Source organism: Balaenoptera ricei, chromosome X, assembly GCF_028023285.1.
Source record: "Balaenoptera ricei isolate mBalRic1 chromosome X, mBalRic1.hap2, whole genome shotgun sequence".
Taxonomy (NCBI): Eukaryota; Metazoa; Chordata; class Mammalia; order Artiodactyla; family Balaenopteridae; genus Balaenoptera; species Balaenoptera ricei.
In genome coordinates, this window is record NC_082660.1 from 10,953,718 (window position 1) to 10,968,368 (window position 14,651).

General features: G+C 45.2%; 1 protein-coding gene across 1 annotated transcript in view; it reads left to right on the forward strand.

The window, feature by feature from the left end:
• The first annotated feature begins 4,281 nt into the window (after positions 1–4,281).
• EGFL6 (EGF like domain multiple 6) overlaps positions 4,282–14,651 on the forward strand; it is a 35,627-nt gene continuing 25,257 nt past the window's right edge. Inside the window, 5 exon segments of the mRNA XM_059910870.1 lie at positions 4,282–4,311; positions 4,313–4,325; positions 8,239–8,358; positions 11,192–11,311; positions 12,920–13,054. Coding sequence (XP_059766853.1) covers positions 4,282–4,311; positions 4,313–4,325; positions 8,239–8,358; positions 11,192–11,311; positions 12,920–13,054 — 418 coding nt within the window.

The following is a 14,651-nucleotide window of genomic DNA, read 5'->3' on the forward strand; positions in this document are numbered from 1 at the left end:
CCGCACAGGCAGGGCCACACCCTAGCCTGTGAGGTCGTAGTCAGCCCAGGCCGTCATCTCCATTGTCTAATCGCCCTTCATTCCTTCAGAGGCCCTGCCTCGGTGCCAGGGCTTTCTAGATCTTGGCCTCTGCCCTGCTTAAATCTGCTCCCAAGGCAGGGTCCGCTCCACTCAGTATTATTAACCTTCACATGTTGGTCACTTAGCGAGATACGGGATAAAGAGTTGTCCGTGAACAGATCCCCAGTGAAAAGCTGCAGATAGAGGAGTTTGCGAGAAAATTAAACGAGAGAGTGTTCTTTTATCTAAAGGACACTTAAATCTCAGGCCATTTTAGACGTAAACGGAATTTCCCTGTGCTGCGGATTGGCTGGTCAAGTCACAGATCCAAAGTTACTGTAAACTGAAAACATCTTTCTGGAGTGTTGACCTTATAGCAGCAAGGGTATTAATATTCACCACTTCTCCTGTCTTCTATTTGGCATTTATCCTGGGCTTTCCTGTCTGGACAACACTGAAAATAAATTTCCAGGGAGCAATCAGAGGTCTTCAGGGCTTAGAAAAATAAAAGATTTATTTTTCTAACATCTAGACGTAAAGCTGCATCTCCAAGAACATAACCATAAGAAAATAGACCCTGGAAATCAAATTCCATCTCGTTTGTCTCCAAAAGTAGAAGAATTTTGCTGGGAAGCATTTTTTCCCCTACTTTCTCTCACTTATGATCCATTCCAAGCCATAAAATGTTTCCCTGTTAAAAGTTCTACACTTATTACTTTACTTATCATTCAGAACTATTTAAGTATCTAACATGTTCATAACACTATTAAATGCAGCAGGAGAAACAAAGATGAATATTGAAGTCCCTGTTCTGAAGGCACTTAGAATCAGGTAGTAGATGGAAGTCAAGGATTGAAGCAAAATATATACCTAATTATTTAATAAGATGAAGACATCAATTTCATGGGAGAAGCCCGCCAAAGTTCTGTGGAGTTTTCAGCGTTGAGCAGAAGTTCACATGTGGCTGGAGAAATCTGTGAAAGCTTCTGGAAGGAGAGGCCATACAAGGTAGTCCTTGAAGCATTGGGAGGATATTAACCACTGGAGGCTCGGGGAAGGGCCCCCCAGTGTGGGGTCACCATAGAGAGGAAGGGGCAGAAAGCGCAGGGCAGGTCTAGAGAATAGCAGGCAGTCTAGTTTGACCACAGTGCCGCCTGGGTCTGGGGAACAGAGTAAGCTAAGGCTGCGAAAGAAGATGGAGGCCAGATCACGGTTACGATACCTGTCCTGTATTCAGGACCCAGCAAAGATTATTTGATGACTCCTGTGCAAAGCGTGACATGATCAGAGCTATGCTTTTGGAATATCAGTTTAATGTCATGTCTGACATCAGATTTCCTAGGAGCAGAGCATGTGAAGGCGATTTTTATTTTTTTAACTTTTTGTTAGTTTCTTTCCTTCCTTCCTTCCTTCCTTCCTTCCTTCCTTCCTTCCTTCCTTCCTCCCTCCCTTCCTTCCGTCTTCGTTGCTGTGCGCGGGCTTTCTCTAGTTGCGGCGAGCGGGGGCTACTCTTCGTTGCGGTGTGCGGGCTTCTTGTTGCGGTGGCCTCTCTTGTTGTGGAGCACGGGCTCTAGGCGCGCGGGCTTCAGTAGTTGTGGCTCGCGGGCTCTAGAGCATAGGCTCAGTAGTTGCGGCGCACGGGCTTAGTTGCTCTGCGGCATGTGGGATCTTCCCGGACCAGAGATCGAACCCGTGTCCCCTGCACTGGCAGGCGGATTCTTAACCACTGCGCCACCAGGGAAGCCCTGCAGGCGATTCTTGTACAGATATTCTATTGAGAGGCGCTCTCAGGAGAAAACTGTAAGGGAGTGAGGGAGCAGGGGAAGAAGCGAGGCAAAGGATGTGGCTTCGAGAGAAGTCTGGCTTCAGCCTGATCCCACAGGGAGCTCTGGAGTGTTAATTGTACCACAGAATTTGTCCTGCCCAGAAACCAGGGGCTAGGCTGTTCGACCCCTGCATCCACTGGTCACAGGCTGACGTGGGGAAAGTGGGGAAGAGAAAGAGGCGTGCGGTGTAATCTCCCAGATATCTGGGGGCAAAGTGGTTCCCATTAGCTAGATAAATATTTGTTCTTTGAATGAATTGGTGGTAGAAACAGGGATAGAAAGATAGGATGCTGTAACTGATTGGGTTGGGGACGAGAAAAAATACAGACAGCTGAGATTTTGAGTCCAGGTAGCTGGGAGATGAATGGTGACAGCAAAAAGTAGGGCTGGGGTCAGAGGGGAAGATGCTGGGGTCCTTAGGAACAAGCTTGCGTAGGGGTGGGCCTACTATGAGCCAGGGAATCAATGGGCAGAGAACTAAGCAAGCATTTCTGGGCAATTGCTGAGTCATCCTTTCATATGCTGGCTGTTTCTGGAGCTCCTACTAGATCCAGAAAATATGAGGGTCTGTGATTCCCTACATGCCTCCTTTCTCTCTCATTCATTATTTTTTCTCTCTCTCCTCTTCTTGTCTTTGGGTTTTCGCATTTTCCTTTCTTCGTATCTGTAGCTTTTTTCTCCCTATCCCTTCCCTATGAGCTGGACTCAAACTTTCCACCATCTCTGACTGTGTTTTCTTGCCCCCAAACCAAGCTGTTCCCCATCCCATCCTTGTTGTTTCTCCCGCCACTTCACTCATCCAACAAATACTTACTGAGTGCCTAATTTGTGTCAGGTGTCTGGATATAGAAGTGCATAAAAGAGAAAAACAAATCCTGTCTTTGTCATGCTTCCATCACCATCACTACCACCATCACCACTACCATCACCGTCACCATCACCATCACCATCACTACCACCATCACCGTCACCGTCACCGTCACCGTCACCATCACCATCACCATCACCATCACGCTTGTGGTTCCCATCCTTGGGGCTGGAGATAACATCTCTCTGTGGGTTGTTCATTTTGACTGATAACACACAGCATTAAAAAGATTTTGATCGTTCAAAAGAAAAATAGGAGAGACAATATGGGAGAGAAGAAAGAAGCAAACGGTAGAAAGGAGGAGAGGGACCTTGGCCCTTGCTCCAAGATGGAGTCTCTTCCAGCTCACAAATCATATTCCTTTCATTAAATCTTATGTGTTTACATGCAAAAATGGCTGACTGTGGCCTGGGAGGCTTTTTTTCTTTGAGTGCCACTGTGTTCCCGAATGCACATTTGTGTGCCAGACCCACAGTGAGGCCAAACAAACGAAAACGTCAGAGGTTGGAGCAGAGAAGGGTTTATTGCAGAGCCATGCAAGGAGAAGGAGGGTCTCATGCCCCCCAAAGCCCCCAACTCCTCGAAGGGTTTCAGCAAAGCATTTTAAAGGCCATCTGAGGGAGGCGCGTGGTCGGATGTGGCAAACTTCCTGGTGCTGGAATTCTTTGTTCTTGCAGCTGTCCACATAGGTCAGGTCACGATGTTCCTGTAAATCTCCAAGACAAATGTTATTCTTCGCTCTGCAACATTTCATCTCCATAGGAATGGAAAAGTGTTATACCCTTTAAGGTCAGAGCCTTGAGAATGGGCTATTTTGTATATTTCAGGCTATAGGCAACATTCTTTTTTTTTTAATTCATTTTTTATTTGGCTGCGTCGGGTCTTCGGTGCGGCATGCGGGATCTTCGGTGCGGCACGTAGGATCTTTCGTTGTGGCGCGGGCTTCTCTCTAGTTGTGGCGCGTGGGCTCCAGAGCGCGCGGGCTCAGTAGTTGTGGCACACGCGCTTAGTTGCCCTGCGGCATGTGGGATCTTAGTTCCCCGACCAGGGATCGAACCGGTGTCCCCTGCATTGAAAGGTGGATTCTTAACCACTGGACCACCAGGGAAGTCCCTAGAGGCAACAATCTTAACTCGAAGCAAAAGCAAAGGTTAAAGTAAAAGAAACAGATCTAATACGGAGTCAGATTTGTTTTTCCTTATTACAACTGGAGGTGTGGTACTGCTAAGCAGTCATGATCAACCTGTACTCATGGGGTGGAAGGGGGTGGGGGGATGGGGGCCAGTGATCTAGTTCACAAGCAAAACGCTTTCCAGTATCTTAAAGGTGAAAACAGACTAGAGAGGAAGCAGATCGTCCTCTGTATGTCGCCGTGGATTTCTCTGCCATACAGAAGGCACCTGAGTTTGACATCTGTGCATTTCACTGGGCTAACTATTCCTGTTGTTTTATGGTCCAAACACCTTTTCTTTCCACAGCCACGTGTGAACCTGGATGCAAGTTTGGTGAGTGTGTGGGACCGAACAAATGTAGATGCATTCCAGGATACACCGGGAAAACCTGCAGTCAAGGTCAGTACTACAGACCAGGGTGGTAATACAGACCTACCCCAGAGCTTTCAGAAGCAGATCGGGCAGTGCATCGGGGTTTGGAACACAATAAGGTGCTCAGAATTCTGTAGTTTCTAACTCGAATCTTCAAATGAAAGTGGTTTCAGAACAAGATTTTTCAATCAATATCTTCTAGAAATATGTCAAAGTCGTTCTGATGCTTTTGTTAAGATACCAGGTAAAAGGCTTTTTTTCCCCTCTGAGCCAATCATGTTTATTGTGTTTTTAAGCTACTGAAGTAATGCATATCTTTTACTAAAAAAATCCAACATTGCACAGGATATTAATTAAAAAGTGAGCATGTCTGCTCCCAGTACATATCCTCTACCCATAGTTAAGAGTTTGTCCTCTATCTCTGCAGTTCCTTTTTTATTATAGTACAGACATGAATATTTCTCATGGGCATCTTTGCATGTCAGTGCACACAGAGCTGTCTCATACTTTTTAAGGCTGTATCCTAGTCTGTAGAGAAAATGCTTTTATCATTTATGTAAATACTTTAACCACTATCATTTAAGTCGTCCCCAATTTTTTGCCACTACAAACAGCGCTAAATCAGACGTCATCCTATGCATATCCTTGCACCCTTGAGTATTTTTGTAGGATAAATGTCTAAAAATGGAATTGTTGGGTTGAATGACATGCATATTTTTTATTGTAATTGATTTATTTTATTTATTTATTTTTGAATGTTTTATTTATTTATTTATTTATTTGGTTGCACCGGGTCTTGGTTGCAGCAGGCGGGCTCCTTAGTTGTGGCTCCAGGGCTCCTTAGTTGCAGCTAGCCGGCTCCTTAGTTGTGGCATGGGAACTCTTAGTTGCGGCATGCATGTGGGATCTAGTTCCCTGACCAGGGATTGAACCCAGGCCCCCTGCATTGGGAGCACGGAGTCTTATTCACTGTGCCACCAGGGAAGTCCCTGTAATTGGCATCTCTTAAAAGGTAATTTATGACTTTTGCCATATGCTGTTTATCTGAAGATATTAAGGAGGTTATAATATCGAGAACAGTAGGCAATTTTGTCCCCCTGGAAGAGTTGCCAGATAAAATACAGATCCCCCATTAGATTTAAATTTAAATTTTATTTTCAATTGCAATTTCACATAAACAACAAATAATTTTATAGTGTAAGTATGTTCCAAATATTATATGGGACATATGTACACTGAAAAAGTATGAGTCATTTTTCCAAAATTCATATTTAACCAGGCATCCTGTATTTTTATTTGATAAACCTGGAAGCCTTACCCCAGGGGACATCGGGCAATGTCTGAAGACATTTGGCGGGGTTACTACTGGCATCTGGTGGGTGGGGACCAGGGATGCTGCTAAAGATTCCTACAGTGCACAGGGGAACGCCCACCACTAGGAATGATCTGTCCCCAAACGTCCACAGTGCCGAGGCTGAGGAACCCTTGCACCAAGAAGGCTGCACTAATTAAGAAAGGGTCCCTAGTTCTGTAATGCAGTTGAGCAGAGAGCAGCAAATCCAGTTCAGCTGCCCTTAAGAAAGAGCCTTGCCAGGATTCTAGAAGGGAGAATGGGGTTCCAGAGACAGGCAGGCACCCGCTCCACTCCGTCGCCCCAGCCCTCACTGCCAAGCCCACAGGTTAGCTGCAGACCCTGAAATAGCCTTTCTTTGTGCTGCCAGCCCTGCAGCCTCAGAGAGGACTCTGCCTCTTCTGTCCCACCGCCAGCATAGCGGCCAGTGCCGCTAAGGTGCTTCTTCGAACCGCGTCCAGTGGCTTGAGGGAAGCGCGTCAAGAGTCATGCTCTCATAAGTAATACTTCAGCTGTGTCCCTTACCAGGGCTTTCACACCAGAAAACCGTGTTTTTCCGTATGTCTTGGATTCTGTACCAAGATACCTTCTCAAGAGAGTTGGAATAGAGAGGGTATTTTTCATGCTGCTTTTCAAGTCCCAGCAAAATATTCACTTTGAGGGAGTGGTCCAGTTGGCTCAGACTTGGGACCTTCCGTCTCCCCTGCACAGCCTCCCTGCCCCGGGGCAGCCTGGTCAAAGTCCGTCTATATCCACTGATGGCCGCAGGCCTCAACCCTCAACTGATGTCTTTCCCCAAAATGCTTCTTCCAAGAGACCCCTCTGAGTTAGGGCCAAGTGATGGGATAGCCCTGGCTTTCCCATCATGTCCAATCAGTATTTTTAAATTTCTGCTTTTGAAGCAGTTAGCGTCTCCATGCAGGAGATGGTAGCGTAGAGGGAATCAGCAGTGGAGAAGTGGGTTCAAATGTCCAGCTAAGGCGTCGGAAAATCCCCACATAAGGGTCTTTTCAGAGGCGAAAGCGCCACTTCTTTATTTTCCAGGTTGGACTTCACCTGTTGCCGCACTGGATTTTGGTCTTACATGGAATTTGGTTCTTTTCTCCTTTCTGTTTCTTGCTTGAGGGAGTTAAGACATGAGGCACCCACACGACCACATTCCCAAAGACGAGACCCATGATTGCTTTTCAAGTTTTATTTTCCTTCTGTATCACTTTTTATTTTATAAAAAGCTAATTCATTCTTAATGTTTTGTTAAACATTAAGTATTCACTGAAAAGCACAGAGAAGAAAATCACCCTCAATCTTACCACCAGGAGGTAACCATTATAAACATGTAGAGCACAGCCTCTTAGGCTTTTTTTTTTTTGGCTGTGCTGCGTGGCTTGTGGGATCTTAGTTCCCCAACCGGGGACCGAACCCAGGCCCTGGCAGTGAGAGCACCGAGTCCTAAGCACTGGACCGCCAGGGAATTCCCCCAGACATTGTCTTTCTACGCTTTTTATTTAAGAAATTTTGGCATCGATCTGTATACATAGTTTTGCAACCTTCTTATTTAACAGCATCCTCTGAGCATCTTTATATGGGATTAAATATTGTCCTGTGACCTCACCACCAGTAATAGCTGCCTGGCAGGGCTCCCTCTGGAAAGGTGTGAGCCAAGACCATTTAGCCCTCATGGGGCTGCCCGAAATAATGATTGAGAGGAGGTTGTGCTGTTGGCATCTGTCATAGGCCACCTGGGACAGCGTTAAAGGCAGAAGTATCTAAATTATATATTTCTAACTTTTTATTCAAGTAAGAAACACACAAAATTGTACATCTATCAAAAATGTACAACTCAGTAAATTTTCAAGAACACCTACGTAACTGGTGTTCAGACCAAGAAATAGAAACTTAGCAGCCTACCTGAAGACCCCTCATGCTCCCCTCCATCACTTGCCCCCAGCCCTCAGCAAGGAACCATACGTTGGCCTCTTACGCCACAGAACAGTTGCGCCTGGATTTGTTTTGTTTGTTTCACGTGTGCCTGGTTTGAATGTACTCATTTGTGTCCAGCTTCTCCCACTCAATATCATGTCTGTTCATCCACGGTTGCTTGTACTTGTATTGAATAGTTTGTTCAGTCTTGCTGTATAGTATTCTATCGCATGAGTATACAAGTTGTTTATCCATCCTTTTTTGGGAGAGATTTGGATTCTTTCCGGTTTGGGGCTATTAAGAATAGTGCTACTGTGATCATTTTAGCATATGTTGTTTTGGTGAGCACATAGCCGTGTTTCTGTTGGGCATACACGCAGGAGTGGAATTGCTGGGTCACGGGTATGTCTCTATCTAGCTGTAGCAGGTGCTGCCAAACAGTTTTCGGAAGCCGTTGTACCCATTTACAGTCCCTCCGGCGGTGTGTGACCATCCAGTTTGCTCCACTTCCTCACCAGCCCTTCCCTGATGGTTGGCGACAAGGCGAGTCACCGCCCCTTGTGCTCACCCGCGCGGGTGGGGTCCAGGGAAGCCAACCCCATTCCCAACCCCGTCTGGAGGCTTCCTCATTCAGTTCATCTTTCTCCATTTTCTAACTGCTCCCTGCAGACGTGAATGAGTGTGGATTAAAACCCCGGCCGTGCCAACACAGATGTGTGAATACACACGGTAGCTACAAGTGCTTCTGCCTCAGCGGCCACTTGCTCATGCCGGATGCCACATGCTCCAGTAAGTTTCAGCAGCCAGCCCGCTCTCAGTCAACCCGGAAGCTTGACTTTTGCCGTTCGATGCTTGGGGAAAAGCTGACTTGCTTAACTGGGGGGAAAATACCCCAAAGGCTCTAACATCACCCCAGGCTAAAACATCTTGGAGCGCTTATTTTACTTTAGGTTATTTATTTTTATTTTTATTTTTATTTGTTTGCCACACCACGCAGCCTGTGGATTTCTGAGACCAGTGATCGAACCCGCACCCCCTGCAGTGGAAGTGCGGAGTCTTAACCACTGGAACGCCAGGGAAGCCTGAGCACTTATTTTATTTTTAATGGTGGTAAAACACATACATTGTGAAATTCATCATTGTGAGCATTTTGAGGTGTACAGTTCAGTGGCATTTCGTACATTCACAGTGTTGTACAAACTATCACCACTATCCAGAACATCTTTATCACCCCAAAAGGAAACCCCATCCCCATTAGCAGTCGCTCTCCTCTCATCTTCCCCCCAGGCCCTGGTAACCACTAATCTGCTTTCTGTCTCTATGGGTTCGCCTCTGCTGGCCACTTAGTTTTTAAATAAAAAGACTAACTGAGGAGAAAAATAAATTATATATCTCTCTATATGCATGGACGTATTGGGTTTCTTCATGAAAATAAGCATACAGAAGAAAATAAGCATATTGTTTTAGGAAGGTGATAAATTTCAATTCCATCTTGGGACGTCCATTCTTCCCACCAACTATCTTTCTCACGCCCCTTGCCCCGCGCTCAAAGATTAGTGACTCCTCTTGGAAATCCATCCCGATTCACATTCCTGAAAAGAAAAGCCCTTCTCTGATAAAGAGAACCCACGTCCTGTGGGAGGGTGAGTGTCTATATCCATTCATTTATTGAGAAGGAAGGCTTTTCAGGTTTTATGTTGCAGCTGAAAAGCAAACCCATCCTCCCTGCCTCCCCCGGTGCCCTCCTCCCTCCCCATCTCTCTCTCCTCTGCCCTGCAGCCCCCAGCAAACCTGGAACCTGCGCCGTCTGCCAGCTTCCCGTGGTTGCAGAGTCCCTCGGACTCCCCAGCCTATCCTGGGCTCTCCCTCGCTTGTGAAATCAGGGCTTGTACACAGCTCACTGCACTCCTACCAGCATATCCTTCTGCTGCCCCCTCCCGCCTGGCAAAGTGCCCCCACACCACCGGTCACCTAGATTCTCCATTAGCAAGCGTGCTTAACAGGTAAAGCAGGCATTCAAAGAGTCTTATTTTAAAAAAAAATCCTTATTATAAATTAAACAGAAACCCCCAAGAAACAAATGTGTAGCTTAATGAATTCTTATGAAGCCAGCACCCGTGTGAGCACTACCAAACAGAACTTGGCCAGAACCTACCCTCCCCACTCCCCAGCCCCTTGGGAATGACTATCCAGGAGTTTCTAGTCATCACTTAACATTTTCAAAAGATCTGTCCTAATGGATGTTTCTGAAACATTCCAAGAAAGCCTAATGAGTGCCATTCTCCAAATGGAAAGTTAGAATGAGGTAAATTTTGAAGATTAATTTTGAAAGAAGACAACTAAAGAGAAAAAGAGTAAACTAGAAATATAACCATCGGTCGGTGTTTGTTACATTACCGTGGCCTAGTATCTGTCCCTGTACTCTCTTTGTCTATTTCTGTGTATGTGAGGGTTGCCTGTGCCTCCCTGTTTATAGCTCACAGTGTCCAGGTGGCCCTAAATCTCTCTCCTGGATGCTGGTTTTATTTCACCTGGCCCCTTGCAGTCTCTGATCCAGCGGGGTGATTGGCATGTTATAGATGCAGGTGGATAAAGACAGGCTATTCACCGTGCTCCCCTGTTATAGGCATTTTTGATCCATACGTACTGGAACCCTGCTAAGGATATGCATTTTTGTGAGATAAGTTCTATTTAGCAAAGAGTGACAGAAAAATCCAACTAAATTATCTTTAAAAAGCTGGAGGCAAGCAGTTCCAGAACAGGTCAGCAAGGACTCAGCCTCTGCCATCCTCAGGGTATTGATTTCATGCTCATTCTCATGCTTGTGGCCTCATAGTCACAATATGGCTGCCCGAGCTCCAGATATCACACACACACACATCAAAGGTAGGCAAGACAAAGGGGAAAGGAGTGATGCCAAGGCACAAACGCCTCTTTTATGCCTGTCCCTTTTATCATGCAGCAGCATCCTTTCCAGAAGCTCCAGCAGACTTATCTTAGTATCTCTTTGGCTGTAACTGAGTCATATGGCCACTCCTTGTTGCTGCAAGGGAAGCTGGGAAAAAGACAAGTTACTGGTTTTCCAGCCTCAGTGATGGGAATGGCTTTTGGGTAGCTGATCAGTCTTATCTGCTACATGTTTTAATATAGGCACCTAAAAGACAAGGTTTTGTGACTCAGGTGACTCTCACTGAGGCTAGATATGAATGGAGAGATGGCTAGAATTTGCATTCTTTTCCCCTATTTATTCAGACGAATCATCTACATCAGAGGTTGCATTTCAGCCAATAATAGAGACCAGCCGGGTGACATAAAGGAGTGGTTAGAGCTTGTACAGGAAGAGAGAGAGATGCCGTCTTTGGTAACTGAGTGGTGCATGCTCAGCCTAAAGACAGTCAAATGCAATGCACTGGCCAACAAAATAGACCACGGGGCCACCAAGACACCACCCCTGCCCAGATTCCATTTGGCTCCCCATTTGGGACTCAGACGATGAAGCTTATCCTATAATACCATTCCACGTGTTACATTTCATGTCCCAGAGATTAGAGATCATTTCTCGGTCTGTAAGTACTTTTTATCATTTCGTGGGGGAAAGGCTAATCTGTGCCTCCTTTTGCAGACTCTCGGACGTGTGCCATGACAAACTGCCAGTATGGCTGTAAAGACACAGAAGAGGGGCCGCACTGTCTGTGTCCATCCTCGGGACTGCGCCTGGCCCCAAATGGAAGAGCTTGTATAGGTAGAGCAACCGGAATCATCTCCTCCCCTGACTTCTCCCTTTACTGAATTCCTCCTTTTCCATTCATCACAACCTGCTTGTTGACTAGACGTCGAAAGCTCCTAAAACGACAGATTTATGTCCATTTCTAAGGCAATGTTTATAGCCACCTATGCTCTAGACAGACACTTTGCGATGCCAGAAAGAACGCTTCTCTATAATTTTTGGATTGCCCGATGCCATAGTGGAAAAAGATGAAAGTAATTTTAATTTTGACTGTTTACCCTCCACTTTTTACTTCAACTACCAAATTGTATATACTCATAGTGCTGTATTTAACTATATTGCACTAAAGGTACCTAATACTTAGACCAAGTGAGCACATAGCATAGCATTAATACAGGATGTCAAACCAAACAGAATGTTGAAAGAGTTCTTAATCTCCTTTGATTTAAATAAGCAAATAGCAGTATGATTTAATATTCTGACTTCTGTACCACAGTAGAAATATTTTTAGTCAAGGTGGTTGGTGTTTATTTACCCTAAATGTACATAACTTGATAAACCGCACTTAGAAAGCTCAGCCAAATAGATCCTAACTCAGATAAACACTTTTTAAAAAATCTGTGTAAATTAAAAATTTGGTTCTGTCCTTTGAGAGTAGTCAAAGATTTAGATCGATTCACAGGATTTAGTACTCTTCAGTAAAATCAGATTTATATGGCAAGGCTAATTCTTGACCAAAGTGAATCCAAATTGTCGCCCACCTCTTTGACATGTCGGGTACCATTTTTATTAGAAGGGAAACATGACGTGCAGAGAAGTGACCCCTGAAAAATAATTCTGGTCAATCCAACACTTATTTGTTAATTATTTTAAGAATGCAAAAGGAACAATAAGCCAGCACCAAGCTGCATGTTTAACCACAGTTCCAAAATAACCACAGTTCCAAATCTATTTGATTTGACATGTGAAAGTTACGGCAAAGTCTGAGTCGTAATGGTTTGGTCAGCATAGTAGTCAGCCCCTCTGTGACGTGGCTTTCCATGGTAGAAAAGGAAGGAAGCCTCTTGTCTGCCGAAGCTGCATCAGCACGTCATTCCGCTTGACCCGCAGTTTATGTATAGGTGCATTCTTAGGAAACCACGTTTCTGTGACTTGGGACAATATGGCAGGATTTGGAGGAGCTTGCTAATGAAATGATTCTTTTGTAAAATGCAAAATTTAAATGTTTGTGTATTGGGTTTGCCATACAATATCCATAGCTGGAAAAATAATAATTCCTTCAGAAAATTGTAATGTCTGTGTAGTAAGTGCCAGCCATACGCTCCCTGCCCCAGAAAAGGCGGGGCCTAAAGAGAGAGAAGATGTGAATATAAGTAATGCCATTACAGTGAGATAATGCCTCTCAAACAAGATGTACAAGGTGATAGAAAGGCAGTGAGTGTGCCTCAGGGATCTACAACACTTCCCGGAGGGTATGATGTTGGTACCCGAATAATCAGAGTTTTCCAATGAAGAAGCTGCGTGTGCCCGTGAGTGCTGTGCGCCGTGGGTGAGTGCATGAGAGTATTTTGGAGGGAGGGTGCTTTCTTGCTATCTCTGACATCTCCTGCTTCTCCATCCTAGATACTGATGAATGTGCCTCGGATAAAGCCGTCTGCCCCCACGATCGAAGATGTGTGAACACATTTGGAAGCTACTATTGCAAATGTCATGTTGGTTTTGAACTAAAATATCTCAGTGGCCGATATGACTGTGTAGGTAAGAATTGGTGGCACCTATTATTTTTTTCCTCTCCCCATCAAACAGGTAGGCCTTCTCTACAGATATTTTGACATCAGTTCAGTCTATTAGTTGAAGAACCATCTACTGTACTGACCAGCTTAACAACACAGAAAAAGTTATATTTTTTTAAGTTTTTGGCATTTAGGGAATTCTGATGACATGAATTATATGAATTCAGGTCCATCAAGATTTAAAGTAAGGAACTTTAGTCTCTGCAGCTCTATTATGGAGGTAAATAGCTTGAGATGAGTTTTGTGGGTTTTAAAAAAAAAAAATTGGTTTGTTTTGTTTTGTTTATATTTTTGGTTCTGTCTCCAGGTATAGCTAAAAATGGGAACAGTGAAGCATATTTATATTTGATAAAAGGAAGAATGACAAGGCCTGCTTCATCTTGATCTCAGTGGTCTGTTCATAAGTTTCCTTCAGGAGTGGCTTTAGAAAAACCTATAAAGGAGTTGAAGGCACATGCTGTTTCCTCTCTCCTCCTTCAGCCTTTCCATCGTTCAAGCTCCACGGCCCCTTTCCAGGGTCACCAAGATCACTCTGATAAGCTTTGGGTATCACTCAGCTATCCGCCTGATCTGGGTGAAATAAAAGATCCTGTCCCTTAGGGAAGGAATTCCAAGTCTCAGTGAGCAAGGCATTTGGGGAGCCCTTGGACGCCTTCCCATTGCCCTTGATAGACGCAGATGGGGCCTGTCCTGCAGTGAAGGGACATCCGGGCTCCCTGTAGATTCCTGTTTACATAATATGCACGTAACAAACGTGTGCATAACATGGAATGCTAACATTGGGGGAAAAAGTAGGATTTCTTTCCATTCTACACTCAGAGCTGCCCAGGATGTGTCCTGTGTAATCGTGTTGGGGCAACACTGGGTTCCTGGGTCTTGAACTGTCTTATGACGCCTCCATAGGTCTTACCTCAAGCTCAAAGGCCATCCTAGACCGGCTCATAAAACCCCCGTTTCCTGTGGGCTAGGATCCTTTGCGCCGCTCCAGACCCCTCCAGCTCTGCAGTGTCACAGACTCGGAGCCTGTTTCCTGATACCTAAAGGGAGGTGCCGTTGGACAGGGTGGGAATCCACGTGGAGAGCTGTCCGGGGGAAACAAACCTTTGTGATTTGAAAAGTGATTAAGGTTAGCACCTGAGCCCCCGTGTGCCTAAGTTAAAAACAATAGCCTATTCTGTGTGCATATGATAAGTGTAGAAAGAAAGTCGGAGGGAGAAGAGGGCCAAGGAAGCTCTCACTTGGGTGGCATTCGGCAAACTTTCCTAGTCTAAACCCAGCAGACAAGCTCAGACCAGCCTCACCCCTGCTCCTGGCAGCCTTTGAACAAAATGTTCAGATTTTTCAGATGATGTCAGCGGTTCCTACCCATCTTGTTCTTTGTTGTTTAGGAGTTCCAAGCCCTTCCATGTATAGAATTTATTTTCTGATACTGTTATTTAGTTCTAAGTTAGGCTGGTGAAAAAGTTCAGAAATCACATCTGGACATCTTAGAGATTTCAGTAGTGCTGATAAGCCGGAGGTGAGGTTGCGGTGGGGAAGGCAAGCTGCAGACACACTCCCTA